The sequence below is a fragment of the Neophocaena asiaeorientalis genome, unplaced genomic scaffold, assembly GCF_003031525.2.
Source record: "Neophocaena asiaeorientalis asiaeorientalis breed wild unplaced genomic scaffold, Neophocaena_asiaeorientalis_V1.1 scaffold283, whole genome shotgun sequence".
NCBI lineage: Eukaryota > Metazoa > Chordata > Mammalia > Artiodactyla > Phocoenidae > Neophocaena > Neophocaena asiaeorientalis.
Genome location: NW_020172827.1, coordinates 1,789,973 through 1,810,434, shown reverse-complemented (window position 1 = coordinate 1,810,434; position 20,462 = coordinate 1,789,973). Strand labels below are relative to the sequence as shown.

Sequence of the window (20,462 nt, the reverse complement as noted above, 5' to 3'; positions counted from 1 at the left end):
CACATATGGGAATCATGCCCACTGGGGTCTGCATTTCCGAAGTCTAGAATCCCCAAAGAGGGACTGTGGAGGCAGAGTGTGTGCATTTTAATGTTAATAGATATTGACATATATTGGAAATATATTTGAATTAGGTAAATTCATATGTAAAAAAAACCCCAGCAAACAACTCAAAGGAAATTTGGTGAATTCTTCTATTAAGCGAAAGCAGCTTTTTATCTAACAAGCCTTTAATTTGGTAAATTCAAAACCTCAGAGATTGCTTTTTCTTAGATTGAGGGAAATTTCCATGCCAGAAAGGGTATGGTGAATGGCTGAAGGGAAGTTTAATAATGCATTTTCAATTTAGTGTCCAAGGCAGGGCTCCAGTCCTCTGAATAATTTCTTTCCCTCTGGCCATTGGCCATGGTGAGGGGAATGTGAGCTACTAGCTGCATCGGAAACTGCTCCTGATGTCACCATGCGAGCTCTTTCCATTTAGAACAAATCCAGTCTCTGGGTCACTAGAAAGTCACATGTCACATGTCACATATTGTCAGCTTTTCTCTCCCATCACTCATTATTTAAGGGTGTTGGCTGAGATCCCAACATCTTTATCTCTTAGGGGGTTGGAAGCCTCGGCAGCTTCCTTCCTCTCTCTCTCTTCCCTTCCCCATATTCCTCCACTTTGGTCACTGCCTTTTAGGAAGATGTTGCTCAGTGAGTCTCAGAGTTGTCTGGCCCTTTGGAGCCCTAGATTCCAATACTGATAACATCAATATCACCAAGATCAATGGGGAAAAATCTACATCTGCATCCAATTCTGGACAGAATACAATGTGGGCTCAACCATGGAAGTTGGGGTGTCATTTTACAAAGAATCATCGGAAACCATTGCCCTTTCTGCCCTCCTGTGAGCATGATGACCTAACACCTGGGAAGTGACTTTTCTTAGTTTTCTTCTTTTATAATGATAACAACAACAACAATTTTGTGAATGCCCCCTATGTACCAAGTTCTTTGGGAAACATTTTCTATACATTATCTTGTTTAATCCTTATAACAACCATTTTTGGATGAGGAAAATCATTTTCAAGAACATTAGGTAACTTTTGCAGTGTATCACAACTGTAAAGGGTAAAGTTGAATTTGAACCTAGAACCATCTTCCTCTGAAAACCATGTTCTAATATAACCACCATGTTATGGTATTAGAAGACAAAAGTCTCAGATAGAATTAATATAGGCAGAATAAGGTGGGACTGGGTTTTCCCAGTTACCTTGGCCAATGGTGTCATGAGACGTTTCTTTTATGTGCATAGTTGGACAAAAGTGTTGCATGGTTAAAAACAGGCACGTGGTCAATATTTATCATATAAATTCTATTGCTGAATAATAAATTTCACAGGCATTAAAAATCCAACTTTTTATGGTAAAACTATGATAACATGTTCTTTCTGATTATTTACAAGGCATTTCAGTATCTTATGGGGTCTTGGGATCATAGAAATTCAAACACTCAAAAGTAGAAAAGTCTTTTTTACCCTCTTACTTGATTCTTAATTCTCCTATTCTACTTCCTTGAAATATGTCATAGATCTTCTATTTGGAGTTCACTAGCATAACCAACATGACACAGAAGAAGAACCAGACAAGTAAATAGACAATTAAAATCAAATGTGATGAATGCTATAAAAGATCTACGTACAAGTTACTAGGCAGTGTAGAAAGGGGACCAGCTTGGATGGATGGGGATTCAAAAGAGGCTTCTGGGGGAGTATGACAGTGTGTAGCTCTTGAAGTAAAGAAGTAAGTCTGGTAACAAAGAGAGATAGTAGAGGAATGAATGGAGATAATTCAGACAACTGGAAGTGGGCAGAAGTACCAAATCTTCAGCAAGCATGTGAGTCATAATTACGGGAGTCCCAGTGTGGCTGGAGTACAGATTTGGGGTGAAGGAGTGTTGACAGCTAAGGCAATACCCACACTGGAAAAGTCTATCCCATGCTAATGAGTTAGGATTTTATCCTGAAGATGAAATGGAGTCACTGAAAGTTTTTAAGGGACAGAATCAAATCTGCATTTTTTAAATGAGCACCAGAGGGCAGCAATGTGGGTGATGGGTTAGAAGAGGATGAGGATGGAATCTGGGAGACTATGAGGAAGTTAGTGCAGGACTTGACAAAGAGGTGGAAATGAGGAGGACAGTGAGCAATAGATTCCATCACTACTTAGCAGTTAAGTTGAAGGAATTTGGCAGTAACATGCGTGTAGTATGGGTAAAGAATGGGAGAACTAAAGGATGATGCCCAAGTTTCTAGCTTGGGTACCTTGATACATAAGGAAGAAGAACCCAGGAAGAAGCAGAGCCAGTTCTATCTCACTACAGGCAAACTTTAGTTATAAAACAATTCTTCTTGTATTGACCTGACAACTACGACCCTTTAACATTCTCTGTTTTGGTCTTCGTCTGTTCTCCATCATTTCAAAGAACAATGATAGATGCTCATAATTGATAGATGCTTAAAAAGCCAGATTTTATTATCCTTATCTCTGTATATATTTATTTATATATTTATATGTTCATCTTTGAGCTCCCACAAAAACAATAATTATATAACTCCAAGGGTTCATTCCCATAATTTTGCTTAATATCTGAAAAATAAGGTCACCTTCTGAGATTTTATAAGAAACAAGTATTAAAAGTTCAGCCAGCATATACACTAAGAAGCAATGGATAAATTGTGAAAAACGTAATTGCACCCCATTCTTTCCCTCCACCCACTGGCCTTTTCATTGCTAGGTGTTATATGTATTACCATTTATTCCACCATAATGACTAGGAGGCTGACTGTAGTTCTGTTCCTGATATGATACTTTTGTTTTACAAAAGCCCTTGGGATGAGAGAATCAAATATGGAATTTGCTGAAGGGCACAAATATCGGCAGTATTCAGCGATCCAAATCCAACTTAATGACATTCAGCTAAATCTAGGATGTCAAAGATGCCATTCACTCTCAATGACAACTGCTTTTTTGCTTTTTTCCTATTCAGACTTTTTTCAAAGGGAAGATAAGTTTTGACTTGGTCAGTTATTGAACTTCACTCAAAGAAGATACATGAAGAATGAAGTGGTTTTGTATAGAGACACAGTATGTGGCGGTTATAACAACTCCTGCCTCCCGATTAAGAAATCGGTGTAAACCCAAGCTGCACAGTCTTTTCTTCCTTCTGGGCAGATCTTTACTTGGATAGCCAAGTTGCAAGCATATCTTATTTTAATAGGAATAAGTGAAGGTATTTCTCATTCTTATATTGAGCCAGGATCATTTTTCAAATATATGAAAAAACATTGTGTTTTAATATAATCCCATTAAATTTTAAAAAATGGTATAAAAATCATCCACGGATGTATATTTAAAGATGGTAGAATAATGATATTTTCATTTAGCTCCTCTCCGTTGAAATCTACTAATCCATTGACATTTTTTTAACGAAAGAATAAAAAGGAGAGAAGATTTCCTCTTTAATGGATCAAGAAACCTCCACAAACCCAAACCACAAACTACAAAACACATCCACCTAATAATGTAAATTCTAGGATAATATGAGGGGCTATAGGGAAGCCAAATACATGGTTTCTTAGAACATAAGTAAGTTATAATGTCTCCAAACCTCTTTGCCAAAGAAATCTCTCTGTGGACTCTGGCTGAAGGAGGGAGAGCATAAATTGACATGGCAACATGAAATGTCTATGAATTAAAGCAGAGAATCTGCTCCCATTTTTCTTTTGGAGAACCAAGTCTTTTATGGATTTATAAGCACTCCTGTACTAAATATCTGAACCCTTTGTCTGTTATGTAGGCTGAACATTTGTTTCCTAAACTTTTTATGTTTATTTAAATTTTACATATAATTTATGTTTCAGTGTTGCCTTTATTGGGATGGGGGCAGAACAAGGGGTCTTTTAGGTAGTCAGATACATTTTTTTCCTATCTTTGGTGCTATTTTTAGAAAATCTTATCCATTCCGAAATTTTTACTGAAATGTTAGTTCATCTGAAATTGATCTTGAAAGTTACCTTTTTGAGGACTTCCCTGGTGGCTCAGTGGTTAAGAATCTGCCTGCCAATGCAGGGGACACGGGTTCAAGCCCTGGTCCTGGAAGATCCCACATGCTGCAGAGCATCTAAGCCTGTGCACCACAACTACTGAGCCTTCACTCTAGACCCCATGAACCACAACTACTGAAGTGTGTGTGCCTAGATCCCATGCTCCACAACAAAGAGGAGGCACTGCAATTAGAAGCCCGTGCACCACAGCGAGGAGTAGCCCCCACTCGCCGCAACTACAGAAAGCCTGACGCAGCAATGAAGACCCAACACAGACAAACATAAACAAAGAAATAAAGAAATAACTTTATTAAAAGCAAGAAATTTACCTTTTAGAATAAATTAATTAATGCAACAGTGAATAAACCAGCCTTTCCACTATCACCTTTATCATATATTAAATTATTATATATGCTCATGTCTATTTTTGAACTTTTGAATGTAGTTTTGCAGCTGTTTAAAGTGGTGGTGCAAGACTGGGTATTCTTAATGAATCATTGCTAAACCCAATAGATGAGAGGGAAGACAGCAGAAGCAAGAAGAACTACAATCCCGTAGCCTGTGGAACAAAAACCACATTCACAGAAAGAGAGACAAGATGAAAAGGCGGAAGGCTATGTACCAGATGGAGGAAGAAGATAAAACCCCAGAAAAACAACTAAATGAAATGGAGGTAGGCAATCTTCCAGAAAAAGAATTCAGAATAATGATAGTGAAGATGATCCAGGACCTCGGAAAAAGAATGGAGGCAAAGATCGAGAAAATGCAGGAAATGTTTAACAAAGACCTAGAAGAATTAAAGAACAAGAAAACAGAGATGAACAATACAATAACTGAAATGAAAAATACACTAGAAGGAATCAATAGCAGAATAACTGAGGCAGAAGAATGGATAAGTGACCTGGAAGACAGAATGGTGGAATTCACTGCTGTGGAACAGAATAAAGAAAAAAGAATGAAAAGAAATGAGGACAGGCTAAGAGACCTCTGGGACAACATTAAACACAACAACATTCGCATTATAGGGGTCCCACAAGAAGAAGAGAGAGAGAAAGGATCTGAGAAAATATTTGAAGAGATTATAGTATAAAAAATTCCCTAACATAGGAAAGGAAATAGCCACCCAAGTCCAGGAAGCACAGAGAGTCCCATACAGGATAAACCCAAGGAGAAACACGCTGAGACACATAGTAATCAAACTGGCAAAAATTAAAGGCAAAGAAAAATTATTGAAAGCAGCAAGGGAAAAATAACATACCAGGTTACTCCCATAAGGTTAACAGCTGAGTTCTCAGCAGAAAATCTACAAGCCAGAAGGGAGTGGCATGTTATACTTAAAGTGATGAAAGGGAAGAACCTACAACCAAGATTACTCTACCCAGCAAGGATCTCATTCAGATTCGATGGAGAAATCAAAAGCTTTACCAACAAGCAAAAGGTAAGAGAATTCAACACCACAAAACCAGCTCTACAACACATGCTAAAGGAACTTCTCTAAGTGGGAAACACAAGAGAGGAAAAGGACCTACAAAAACAAACCCAAACAATTAAGAAAATGGTAATAGGAACATACATATTGATAATTACCTTGAATGTGAATGGATTAAATGCTCCAACCAAAAGACACAGGCTTGCTGAATGGATACAAAAACAAGATCCATATATATGCTGTCTATAAGAGACCCACTTCAGACCTAGGGACACATACACTGAAAGTGAGGGGATGGAAAAAGATATTCCATGCAAATGGAAATCAAAAGAAAGCTGGAGTAGCAAAATTCATATCAGATAAAATAGACTTTAAAATAAAGAATGTTACAAGAGACAAGGAAGGACACTACATAATGTTCAAGGGATCAATCCAAGAAAAACATATAACAATTATAAATATATATGCACCCAACATAGGAACACCACAATCCATAAGGCAACTACTAACAACTTTAAAAGAGGAAATCAACAGTAACACAATAAGAGTGGGGGACTTTAACACCTCACTTACACCAATGGACAGATCATCCAAACAGAAAATCAATAAGGAAACAGAAACTTTAAATGACACAATAGAAAAGATTGATATAATTGATATTTATAGGACATTCCATCCAAAAACAACAGATTACACTTTCTTGTCAAGCGCGCATGGAACATTCTCCAGGATAGATCACATCTTGGGCCACAAATCAAGCCTCAGTAAATTTAAGAAAATTGAAATCATATCAAGCATCTTGTCTGACCACAACCCTATGAGATTAGGAATCAGGTACATGGAAAAAAATGTAAAAAACACGAACACATGGAGGCTAAAAAATATGTTACTAAATAACCAATAGATCACTGAAGAAATGAAAGAAGGAATCAAAAAATACCGAGAGAGACAAATGACAATGAAAACACGATGATCCAAAACCTATGAGATGCAGTAAAAGCAGTTCTAAGAGGGAAGTTATAGCTATACAAGCCTACCTCAAGAAACAAAAAAAATCTCAAATAAACAATCTAACATTACACCTAAAGGAACTAGAGAAAGAAGAAGAAACAAAACACAAAGTTAGCAGAAAGAAAGAAATCAGAGCAGAAATAAATAAAATAGAAACAAAGAAAACAATAGCAAAGCTCAATAAAACTAAAAGGTGGTTCTTTGAGAAGATAAACAAAATAGATAAACCATTAGATAGACTCATCTAGAAAAAGAGGGAGAGGACTCAAATCAATAAAATTAGAAATGAAAAAGGAGAAGTTACAACAGACTTAGAACACTCCTTAACACCATATACAAAAATAAACTCAAAATGGATTAGAGACTTAAATTTAAGACCAGGCACTATAAAACTCTTAGAGGAAAACATAGGAAGAACACTCTTTGACATAAATCACAGCAAGATCTTTTTTGATCCACCTCCTAGAGTAATGGGAATAAAAATAAACAAATGGGACCTGATGAAACTTAAAAGCTTCTGCACAACAAAGGAAACCATAAACCGGACAAAAAGACAACCCTCAGAATGGAAGAAAATATTTGCAAATGAATCATCGGACAAAGGATTAATCTCTAAAGTATATAAACAGCTCATGCAGCTCAATATTAAGAAAACAAACAACCCAATCCAAAAATGGGCAGAACACCTAAATAGACATTTGTCCCAAGAAGACATACAGGTGGCCAAGAAACATATGAAAACTACTCAACATCACTAATTATTAGAGAAATGCAAATCAAAACTACAATGAGGTATCACCTCACACCACTTAGAATGGGCATCATCAGAAAATCTACAAACAACAAATGCTGGAGAGAGTGTGGAGAAAAGGGAACCCTCTTGCACTGTTGGTGGGAATGTAAATTGGTACAGCCACTATGGAGAACAGTATGGAGGTTCCTTAAAGAACTAAAAATAGAATTACCATATGACCCAGCAATCCCACTACTGGGCATATACCCAGAGAAAACCATAATTCAAAAAGACACATGCACCCCAATGTTCATTGCAGCACTATTTACAATAGCCAGGACATGGAAGAAAGCTAAATACCCATCGACAGACAAAGGAAAAAAGAAGATGTGGTACATATATCCCAGCAATCCCACTACTGGGCATATACCCAGAGAAAACCATAATTCAAAAAGACACATGCACCCCAATGTTCATTGCAGCACTATTTACAATAGCCAGGACATGGAAGAAAGCTAAATACCCATCGACAGACAAAGGAAAAAAGAAGATGTGGTACGTATATACAATGGAATATTACTCAGCCATAAAAAGGAATGAAATTGGGTCATTTCTAGAGACGTGGATGCATCTAGAGACTGTCATACAGAGTGAAGTAAGTCAGAAAGAGAAAAACAAATATCGTATGTTAATACATATATGTGGAACGTAGAAAATGGTGCAGTTGAACTGGTTTGCAGAGCAGAACTTGAGACACAGAAGTAGAGAAAAAACGTATGGACACCAAGAGGGGAAAGTGGCAGGGGGTGGTGGTGGTGGTGTGATGAAATGGGAGATTGGGATTGACATTTACACACTGATGTGTATAAAATGGATGACTAATAAGAAAAAAAAAAAGAAAAAAATATATATATACTAGAGGATAATAATTTAAATACTCAGGCTAAGTGGGACATTCTATTAGGGGCTTTTCCATTCCGTGCTTGAACAGAGAAGTATCCCTATTTGTTGTTTCATGTGTATGAGGAACAAGTAGTCAAAACTGTCTCCCACTATAAGGGGAAAAATTATAGCAGATGGCTATTATACCACTTTTGAACAGTGGTATTTCCTTTTATGGGGGTTAATGTTTGAATGTGGCATAAGAATTATTACAAGACATGTTAATACTGAAATGTGCAGCTAACCTTCTGTATAAAATTTTATTTTCTCCTGAATTTCTTATTCTATCTGATCATTAAAAAAATATGTATTTATGGGAATGCCAAAAAAAACCCAGTAGATGTTGAAAATGGTACTATATAAAAAAATTTAAGGTGGATACTGAATTATTAACCAGACTAAAAGGGGGTAAAAATGAAGCACATGTGGAAAAATAGTAGCTATTGAAGCTGGGTGATGGGTAATGCTGTACTATGTACTTGTGGGCATGTTCAGAAATGTTCATAATAAAATCTTATTAAGAAAAAGATTGGGTTGACTCTGTATGGCAACCATTTTGGATCCTCCAATAACAGAAGACCTGCTGTTTTATCTCAATCTATATTATAACCTCTCATCTGAGATTGGCGTTTCTCTAAGCAATGGTACCCAAGGATCCTCCAGTTTCCCCTTTCTTGCTTTGGCCTCTTGACACACTGCCGATGCTGCCCACCATTCATTGTTTTGGAGCAGCTTGTATGAGGTTACTGCAGCCCCATGGGCTGTCCTCCAGAGGGAAAGAAGGAGAAATTTCTGGAGGTCCCTGGTTGACTACTTCCCCCTCCCACCTCCCACCCCCACTTCATGGTCAAAGACATTAAAGGTATCCTTTCAACCAAATGGTCTTTATTATCTTTCTATACTTGTTTGGAGAAAGCAAGAAACTGATTTTCTTTTAATCATGATTATATGTCCTCTTATGAGCTCATACTTCAGTTGTCCTTCTCCCTCTCCTTTAAGTTTCCAAAACCATTATTGCACTCCTATAACAATTACCATGAATCTTGTAGAATTTACTACAGAAATTCCTAGGGCTGAAATATTTCCACTAGAAATATTTCCAAAGTGGGGTAAGTTGCTTCTCCCAAGTGTTTCTCCAGTCATCCAACTGCTGGGTCTCCTCTTACTTTTTTCCTCTGGCACCTTATTATTATCCTACTTTTACAGAAGGCAAAACGAAGAACCAAAATAAACTGGCAAAACTAAAGTGACAGTAGATTAGAACCTTCCCATAATCACACCAAGACTGTATTTTTTCCAGGCCTTTTGCAAATGGCTTTGCATGCATTTTCATTTAATCCTCAAAACACTCCCGTGTAGTATATATTATTATGTCACCATTTTGCAGATGCGGAAACTGAGGCCCAGGGAGGTTAGTTTCCCAGGGCCATGCAGCTAATAGGGATCAGTGCAGAGATTCAGACCCAGTTCTGTCTGAATTCACAGCCTACTACTGAACACCATCTAATGGTGCCTCACAAATCCTCATTTATTCGGGACTCACATCAATACTAAACACTCTTCCTCCCCTGCCAGGCCTCTCTCTTGTTGCTGGGTGAGTGACGGTGCTGTTAGCCACCACTGCGGAAAGAAACCTCTGTGACAGTTAGTGGTCTTCATGCACGTAGGAGACTCAAAATAAAGCAAAATAGCCTATTTGCATGAGTACAATCTGCTCAAATGTCAGCGAACACGAGCTGCGACAAATTTGAAGACAAGGAAAAGGAGGATGAAGCACCGCCACTTGCCTCCCACCCAGCCTTGTCTCCGCAGCCTTTGTCCGAGCCCTGGGACCTGCTGGAGAGCACTTCCGGTCAGGTAATCCCCAGCAGGACAAACATTGCCATTGGACTTCAGCAGATCACTCTCATCCAAATCAGTTCCCGGTCCAAGCTCGACACCCAATCATGAGTGGAATTTGGTTTGACATGTACCTGGCTGTGAAAGCCAAGCGCTCGCCCCTACCCCTGCCCCTCTTGACCCCCGTAGCCTCATATGTCAGAATGTGACATCTCAGGGGTCAGCTGTACCTCCAAGCGCACAGAGCAGGAGAAAGATGGGCGATGACAACAGAGGCTCTGGTGCCCGACCCAAGCCTGGCACCAGAACCTGCCTCCTGCCTGGATGGGGGAGCTGGGACCCACTGGCTGCGTGTCAGGGAGGCTGGAACCCCACTGCTAGAATCTTTTCCTTGCTTAAGTACCTTTCATCGTAAACCCTGAACCACTCAGTGTGAATCTGGATATCAAATAGCATTTTCCCTGGCTGGAAGAACCCAAGGGTGCAAGAGTATAGACATGAGATCACCAAAGACAAGACAATTCACAGTTCTGCCTAGGATGGCCCCTAGAGGCAAAGCAGGAAGGAGACATGAGCAAACGGGGACAGAGAGAGAGGCCGACTGAGCATTTAGTACAGACCATTCCTGAATTAGGTGCTTTATCTAAGTTACATAATTTTATTGTCACAACCACACTACAAAGCTCAAAAAGGCACCTGCTCAAAACCACATGCCTAGGGCTTCCCTGGTGGCACAGTGGTTGAGAGTTCGCCTGCCGATGCAGGGGACACGGGTTCGTGCCCCGGTCTGGGAAGATCCCACACGCCGCGGAGCAGCTGGGCCCGATGTCCATGGCCGCTAAGCCTGCGCGTCCAGAGCCTGTGCTCCGCGGCAGGAGAGGCCGCAGCAGTGAGAGGCCCGCGTACCACAAAAAAAAAAACAAAAACAAAAACACACACCTATTAAGTAATGGTCCTGGCGTCCAGCCTGGTGCACTGCACAGCACCCTTCCTATTACACTTCTCCACCTGGGGCAAGGAGAGCAGTATCAGGCACGTGCAGCTGAGTTCTCAGTTCTTTGCATTATCTCTCTTATCTGGCACCCAGAGATGGGAAGGGATAGTCAAGTTCAGGGTCAAATCAGCCCATCTACCTCCTAAGCCCCAAAGGATTCCGTGACAGCTGAAAATCTCCCCTTCCTTACAGACATCTTGTAGCATCCCTGGAACTTTGCACGTTCCTCAGAATACACTAGGCAGGAGCTTTCAGCTCCATGAGGGAAGGGTCTTCCCCCCATGGTGCTGAGGCGTAGAATGATGACGGCTTCTTGACGAGATGATGAGTCAATTGCTTGCAGACACCCCCTGCTCATCTTTGCCAACATTGCTGGCAACCATATAAATGGTAATGTAGAGTACTGTGTTCCCAGACTTTGGGATTTTTAATTTTTAATAACTCTGAGGACTGTCATGTTATTGCCTGCGTTTTAATTTGCCAGGCAAATATATAAACCACCCCCAGTTATTATCACTATAATTTTATAAAGAAGGAAACTGTATGAAACAGGTAGGAAAGACACCATCTCATCATAAAAACAGGCTTTTCCAAGAAAGGAACTTGGCAAGCATCTGTGGACATATGTATATGTTTCATATTTTGTCACAGATAAATGAAAATATTATCAAGCATCAGCGTGAGTCCTTGGGCTAACATTTAGGGACCCCTAATTAAGGTGGAAAGACCTTAGACTGAGAGTCAGGGTACCTGGGGTCAATCCCTGACCCCACTGCTAACAATCTACGTGGGCAAGTTACATCATCTCTCTGGTACTTAGTTTCCTACCCCATAGCATGGAATAATAGTACCCATCTTAGAGGGTCATTAGAGGATTAAGTGAAATAATGAGTGCAAAGCACAGATGAGAAGACTTGTCAATTTTCTCCTCTATAAAATAAGGGAAATAGAAGAAATGAGCTTTGAGATCCCTTCCAGCTTCCTGTGATTCCAGGAAAGCAGCCCAACCCTCCTGACTGAGCCGTATAGCATATACCTAAGAGAGAAGATACTTTCTCCAAGAGAGACTCTCAAAGAGAAAGTATCTCATAAATCTCAGGGCAGATCAGATTTGGGGTGAATGTGAGCAAATTCTCAGCCCCTCTTTCTTTTTTATTTTATTTTTATTTGTTTATTTTTTATTGAAGTATAGTTAATTTACAATGCTGTGTTAGTTTCAAGTGTACAGCAAAATGATTCAGTTATAGATATGTTTATATTCTTTTTCAGATTCTTTTCCATTATAAGTTATCATACAATATTGAGCATAGTTCCTTGTGCTATACAGTAGGTCCTTGTTATTTAACTATTTTACATATTGTAGCGTGAATATGTTGATCCCAAACTCCTAATTTATCCCCCCGCCCTGCTATCCCCTTTGGCAACCATAAGTTTGTTTTCTATCAGCACCTCTTTCATCCATGATCTTTTCCCAGTCTTGCTAGTACACAAATAAAAGCAGCAAACACTCTCATGTTGAAATGCTAGGTTACCCACCTGAGGAAGCTGAGGGCAGGGTCAGGAGATAAACATAAGAACCTGAAAAGTTACATAACAAAAGATTTCAACCCCAACAGCATACTGGCTTTGAGCCCACTGTTTGCATCAGGACCCCTGAGTCCTTTTCTATCTCACTTCTACACTGCGATGCTCTCAAGAATGTCAAATCTCAAGAGAACGCAGGGGAAGAAGGTAGGCCCGGGGCATGCATGCTGTGCTCCTGCACGTGCGTGAAGGATGAGGCAGTGGGGTGTCCTTGCTTCTCCCTCCACCGTCCTCCCACCTCTGGGCCTCATCCACCTGAAACCCACCAGGAGAGAGGGACCCTACACGCCTCCAGTTGTCTAGTGAGCAGATAATCACTTGCTCTCCCTCTCATGCAGTGATATTTACACGTTAGGTGTATGAGGCCAGAGAGCTTAGGTGGGGACACATTTTCCAAAGCTCCAAGAATGATTTAAAAGCACTACAGGCTCAATGCATCAAGCTCCAGGCTGGATACAGGTGCACTGGTGGCACCTGCCTTTGCCTAACTGTTGGATTTCATCCTGTCTCCAGACCCCATTGCCTCATTGTCACAAAACCTGGCTCAAGTCCAGTGCCTTCCATTAGGGTTAGTCCTGTCAGCCTCAAGAGGTTCTGAAAGCTGACCATCACGGGAGAAAGTCCATGAATGAGAGTGTATGTGTGTATGTTCATATTTCTCATCGGGGAAGAGTGAAGGCAGTCAAAGATGCAGCTTGCCAAAGGTCCCCAAGCATCAGCATGTTATCAGATAATGTTCTGAAGGTCATCTGCAAAAGCCCAGGTGCAGTTGAAGGTCAGGATGCCCAAGGGAAGTGGCTTTAGCAGCTTTCACTAGGAAAGGAAGATGGAGCAGAGTACAGCTCAGAGCCTCGCCACTAACTTACCCAACCTCCTCAACCAGCTGGAGGAAGCTGCATACAGCCCTCCAGATTCCAGAACTTGGCTCAGGGCCACATAAGAGGATGGAGCTGGTAGAGGGCAGCAGTGGAGGTTTGAAAGACATAACAGAGCTGGAGAATGTTTCATAGCTGCCAACATCCGGTTTCCCCTCTGTTCTTTTAAGGTAAAGCTCAAGCAACATCTGAGGAGGGCAGGAGGCAGGTTTCTGAGTCAGGGTCTCTCCTTTTTATTATTTGCCTGTGTGAACCAGAAGCTTTCACACAAAACTCAGCAAGTTTTATTGTCTTTTTCTGCACAGCAGAGATGTTTCTGGAAGAGCCGTCACAATTAAAATGGCACCATAAGAGCATCTACATAGCTATAGAATTAAATACTAAAAGAGATGAAACAGTTCAAGTGCACAAACCATGGTCCCCTCTCCCAACTCAAGCTCCTGCCTCTCTTCCCAGGAAGAACTGACTTTTAAAATACGTCAGGTCTCCACAGGGAATCTGCTGAAGATGCAAGAGTGAAATGTAATAGGGTCTGCTTTGTGTTTGATCCCCTCTCTGCCAGTGGGGACACGTAGTATTGGAAAGAATGACAGGTCACACAAAAAGGGCAGGGAAAGACGACCAGGGTGACATCCTGGGTCAGGCAGCTCTTCGGTGAGAAATCCTCCTCCAGAGCAGGGAGGGCTCTGCTAGGACCTGCCAGGGCTGAACTGCAGTGGAAAACTCCATCTTCCCTGGGTGGATGTGCCTAAAAGTGGCTTTGGGCAGGTTTGCAATAAGCCAAAAAAATGTATGTCACACATATATTGAGCTGGGGCTGACACGTCAGGCATTGCCCAGAGCACTGTGTTAGTCAGGGTTCTCCAGAGAAACAGAACCCAAAGGTGATATATTGTGTGTAGGTATGTATGTGTACATGCATACATACATATATGTATACGTATCTGTATACCATGTTTGAGAAGGGCATGAGAACCACACTCACCTTGATGCCAAATGTATTCTTCCCTGTTCCAGTTGGTAACAGCAGTACTACCGCCTAATCAGAGTCAATTACCCTTGTTTTCTTTTCTTGCCGTCTGGTCTTCTGTCACAAAGAGTTTAAAGTGCCCAGATAGTAGCTATAGCTTATAGTCCAATGGGACTGGCAATTCTCCTGGAGGAAGCATTTCTTCATTGTGAATTAGACTTCCAACCCACAGAGACTAGAGTTACGGGAATGGGATATACAGATCCCCTAAGTCCGTCACTGGAAGTGATGGAAGTAGGTTCACTTCGACTTCTACACTTTGGTCTCAGATTCATGTGCTCTACGTATCAGGGACATAGCACGGGAATGGTCATTGATTTAAGATGCATAGTATATTCTGAAAGATGAGCCCTATCATTTCAAGGTATCATCTCCAAGCTGGTGCTGTCTTCAGGTATCCATTTTATCACTCTCACATGCTAGCAGCATCTGGATGGTGCTGCATATCATAGAGAAAGTGAAACTCGTGGTCATGTGCTCACTGTCACCCTTCCTTTGCTATAAAGTGTGTTCCTTGGTATGATGTGATATCATGTAGACTCCTGTGTCAGTGGATCATATGCTTTAGAAGCCCTCAAAGAGTGGTACTAGCTGAGGTTTTGAAGGTAGGAAAGACAAACTCAAATGTGAAATATCTGTTGATTCTAATCAAGATGAATTATTGTTCTTACAGAGTAGAAAGGATCCCATGTTGCCAAGTTGCTACCAAGTGGTTGGTTTGTCTCTTGGAATGGTGCCATCTTGGTGAGGGAGGGGCTCGGTTTGGTCTGCATTGTTGCATGGACACTTGACAATTGCGATAGCTAGATTAGGCTTGGTGAGTGGGAAAGCCATGCATGTTTCCTGTCACCATGAACATTCCATTATGCGTCCATTGTGCTGGCACTGGGGTGACCAGTGAGAAAAACAGGCTGAGTCATTCTGTCCACGTGGTTGCTTAGTGCCTCTTCTGTGATGAATGCTGTCTGGGGCACTAAATAAGGGATGTAAAGTTCTTCCTTCTTTGTACTCACTCCCATACGTCCATCCACCATATGTCCTCCCCAGGTCTCTTTGTCTCTGATCTTGAAATCTTTCTTCTTCCAGGCTCCTGTGCCATTAGCCATGGAAAAGCAGAAGTTTCAGAAGCTTGCACCTGATCTTCATTGCACAAGCTCTTACACCACAGTCCTAGGAAGCTTGTGAGGTTTCTATCAACTACCAAATATATATACTCCAATTATTCTAATTCCCAGGGACTGAGGAAATTACCAAGTGTGAGTCCATGGATCTAGTGAATGTACTGTGAGCCAGACCTAGGACCCCTCCTCTAACAACAGACCATGATAATTATCTGGGTCCCAGATATCACTGTCAACTTGGCACCTGTGTCAAGCAGTCTTCAAAATGCTCGGGCAGTCCTCTTCCCCCAGTATATGCTTACCTGAGTAAATGGCCAGGGACCTTTTGGTGAAGGAATGGGAAAATCATTACCATATACACATACTATAATATTTATAGGGTCTTTCTACCTGGGCACCCAGGCTTTCTGTTAATGGGTTCTGGATCTGAAAACTGACTCACATCTGGAAGCTGGGTAACAGACCTTGACTTTTAATTAGGGTGCCTGTCCTCAGTCTTCTGACCATGTATCCTTGGTTTCTTTGACTATATAGATTAAGCAGTGTTTTTATTGGCTGTCCATTTTTCTTGCCCCTAGAGATGTCATGCTTTACTATGCATCTCCATGGCTCTCTAAGAGTGTGGCTCACTGACTGTATTCCAAGCTTGTCACTCATTATGATAATTATATCCAGGGTCAATGAGATGTGGTTATCCAGCTTCTAGGAGACCTCTAGGCATGAGCAGTTCGCCATCTCCTGAGACAGTTTATTCCATCATTAGACATCCAATTTTCTGGAAATCCTTTCTTATGCAAGAGAAATATGCTTCATGGAATTTCTATCCATGTGGCCACAGCTTTAGGTATTTTCAGGTAGCTACCACGCAAATCTTCTCCCTTATTTCCCTCACAATGACTAATTCCTCTTGCTTTGAGACTAATTTCAACAGAGTCAGACCTTCACATTTACCAGGAAAATCAGAATGCTCATCCTAGGTTATCTGGAGGGGAAAGAGAACAATGTGTCCAGATGAGGTGTGGCAACATAATAACAAAATTATAATAATAAACAGACAACACGTATGGAGTGTTTACTATGTGCCAGGCTGTGTGCAAAGCACTTGACTCCCATTATTCTCACAACAACCAGTCATCTATGCAACAAATATTTATTAAGCACCTAAATCATTCTAGAAACTGGAGATACAGCAGTAGAGAATACAAAAAAACCCTGCCCTTATAGAGCTTACATTCTAGAGGTGGGAAACAGGCAATAAATAAGATAATTAAGTGCTATATATAGTATGTTAGGTGTTGAGTGTTAAGGAGTATAACAAAATGAGGAAAGAAGACAGGAAATGACACATGGTTTGCAATTCAGAGATCATGTTCAAGAAAAGTCTCACTAAAAAAGTAACTGAGTGAAGACCTGGAGGAGGTAATAGAATGACCTTTGTGATAACTGGGGAAGACCGTTCCAAGGAGAACAAACAATATGGGTGAGGACCCTGAGGTAGGTATTATTATCTCCATTTTACAGATGGTTAAATGACTTGCCCAACAGCCACTGCTTGAGGATGGAGCCAGAATTCAAACTCAAGGCTACTTGACATGAGAGCGGGTACATTATATACCTGCCCAGTGACGGAGTGTAAGCGACCTTAGACAAACCAGAAATGCTCTATATTACAGACGGTGACCCAAAGGCCTAAAAGAGGGAAGCAATTTGCTCAGATGAACACTTGTAGATAATGGCGGAGCTGAGACCAGAGGGCTGTCATTTCAAATGCACCATCCCTGCCTCCAGAATCCAAACATTTATTCTCTGGCTAGAAATCTCTCCCAAACCAATGAATGAACTTGGCAAAACTTTATCAATGTATTTTACTGGGAGGTATTTTAAAGAGTCTTGTCTTGACCCAACAGCATAAACGATGTCTAGCTCTGATTCCTCTCATTGGCAGTGGGTAACGAGGCATAGTCCATAAAGTTAGATCCTTCTAAACTTGAAAACAGGCTCCACACTTTTCTCACTATGTGATCTTGGGCAAGTTATTAAGCATCTCTGACTCCCAGTATCATCATCCATGGAACAAGGATAGAAATGTGTCTCAGGGATGTGGTAGGGATTAGATAAAATAATGTGTATACAGCACCTTGCACAGTGAATGGAATACAGGAGATGCTCTAAATGTGTTCACTGTCTTCTTCCCTATGTAATTAGTCGTATTTTCACATGCACAACTCTTGCTTTCTTAATGTATTATAATTTTATTGAGGGTTGAGAGGTCATATATGTAGGTACTCACCACATTTTATATTATATGGTGGTGCATAGTGAATGCTTACAAGTGATTATTTGATTGCTGGATTAGTGGGGAAGAGAAAGAAGAGTGATTATTGCTTTGGGATTCTGTTGATGCAACAGTCATCTGGTTGCAACATGTGCCAGTCCACTGCTCACCATAGTTGTTTGGGCCGATGTGACTGACCAGGAGGTATCCTCTTACTCCTTCAAAAGTCAGCATGTGTCATTCTGGAAGACAGACCACTATTCAGGTCGAGGAAGACATTTCTTCAGTCAAGAGAAGAGAAGTAGTTGTCAACACCAGGACGTCCCAGCCCTTAGTAGGTTCTTGCAATTTCCTGGTAAGAAGCAGAATTCCAGTTTAACTCACAACTTTAACACCCTCTACCCACACATCTTTCATCAGGACTGCTATCCAAGAGTCAAATTGACCGATTTCAGTTTTTATTTCTTTTGCCCACCCTCTGGCAAGATCTCAATAAGCAGCTAACCAGCTGAAAATAGGAGGAGAAGGAAAAGGCCTGGACCTAGATGATTCAGGAAATGGCTCATCAGCCATCCAAAATTGAAGTTACTTTTTCATTCGTATAATGTGGAGAAAAAGGTCTCTGTGATAAATATTAGGAATAATTCAGTGGGGTAGCTTTATAATTTCTTTTTTAAGAAAGAAAAAGCGAATCATCTGTGTTGTCCTTTCCCCTGCATTAGCTTGTTTAGTCCTCATAACAACCCTGTGAGATAGTTATTATTACCCATGTTTTATAGATGAAGCAACTGATCCCAGGAATATTAAATAACTTGCTTGAGATTATACAGCTGATAAATTGCAAACCCAGGAATTACATCGACGTGCTTTTAATTTGAGTCCAGTGGTTTTCCTCTGCATCTCATTTTTCTGCCTCCATTTCAAAAGGATTGATGAAGGATAGTCTCTCCTGATCCTATTATGAAGGGTCAATGAATGTGAAGAGGGAGCATTGTAGAACTATCTTCTCTTTTTGTAAATCGTACAGAGAACCCAGCCTTAATACAAACAGATTTTTTTAGAGAAAAAGAATAGTTTTCAGAAGTTAATAATGTATCTAATATTAGTTTGTACTTGTCTCTGAATAACTGACAAGACCTCACAGACATGATGTTTCATCCCCAGTCACTACGGAGAGGGTGAAAGGGTGTCAATGTTCCCATTTTGTGGCTACAGGATGAAGAGGAGGGAAAGAGAAGGTATAGCAAAGCTGGGAAAAGAACCAGTAATTCTAACTTCTAGACTCATATATTGGCCAAGTTCAGCTTGACAAACTTTTAAAAATAAATCAATCTATCAATAGATTGCCAAAACATTCATCATACACATACAGAGGAACAATTAATAAAAGAGAATAAGGAAAATAAGTACTGTTGTGTTAGGGAGATAGAATTATGAAGAAATGTCCCAAGTTTACATATTTTGTAATGATTTTATATTATTTTATTATAATATAAAAGGAAGATATAAAGCAATAATTATATTCACTTTACTGGATGCCGTGAAAGTACCCATTTGTCCAGGGCTAGGGTACTTCTTTCTATCAAATTCCCAACAGGACAGTTGATTGAATTGATGCCCTTGGAAGACAGATTTCTTCTGGGTCAGAAGTACCACTAACATCTTCTCAATGACATATTGTAGGTGGAATTGGTTCTCATGGAATTAGCACCCCGCAGCTGAACAGTGATGGCCTCAGTTTCCTCTAGTACTCCTCAAAATGAACAGTGATGTAGAACTTGACTTTTCGGAGTAAAGTCTCTTTGAACAGCTTTGGTAGCAAGGCTTTTTTTCCCTGTGTTTTTATCTTAAAGGTTTGGAAGAGTTTTCTTTCAATTATTTCAGTAAATTATGCTCAATTTGCTAACTTTTATAATTTCTCATTTATTTCACTAGCTTTTATAATTCCCCAAGTAGCTTAGATGCTGGTGCTTAAGGGAGAGAAGAGTTAAACTTTCCTGTCTGCAGATGAAGAAACTGAGGCTTAGAGAATATACTTCTAAATTTAAAGTAAGTACATATCATATCACTTTGGAGCATAGCCTATATCACATTTTTCCAACTATAATTACAGGCTGCCCTATAAAGTAAGTACAGCGGTTCTTCTCCTTGATATTACTGGTTTCCTCAATTATAATATTTATTAGTTCAGCAGAAAGCACTCTAGCTGTAGGTACTGAGGGCTTAAGAATAAACTTGAACTATGACGTTTTCACACTTTATAGTGAGAGACAGACATTGCACATGCAAGAACTTACACATGGACAATTTCAATAACCGGTTCCCATTTCACTTGTTTTCTTACAGGAGGATATTATCCCATGACTTAAAAATCCAAAACAAAATTTATCAAATCAAAAGAAAAGGGAGTCATCCCTGCCTCTTTTCATCTAGCGGAATTCCATAGCTTGAATATGGGTGATGCCTCCCCCAAATTTCTGCTAACTCAGATGGGAGTAAGTGAGGTATGGCATAGAGGAGGGGTTTCTCCCTTTGTCTG

The 20,462-nt window shown here is 40.4% G+C and overlaps 1 protein-coding gene across 2 annotated transcripts in view; it reads right to left on the bottom strand.

Annotated features, from left to right (window-relative positions):
* Positions 1–18,150: 18,150 nt before the first annotated feature.
* Positions 18,151–20,462, bottom strand: part of PBX1 (PBX homeobox 1) — a 320,664-nt gene continuing 318,352 nt past the window's right edge. For both annotated transcript variants that reach the window (XM_024741979.1, XM_024741982.1), the window contains one exon: positions 18,151–18,275. In XM_024741979.1, the coding sequence (XP_024597747.1) occupies positions 18,255–18,275 (21 nt within the window). In that variant the 3' untranslated portion in view covers positions 18,151–18,254. The remainder of the gene's footprint in view (positions 18,276–20,462) is intronic.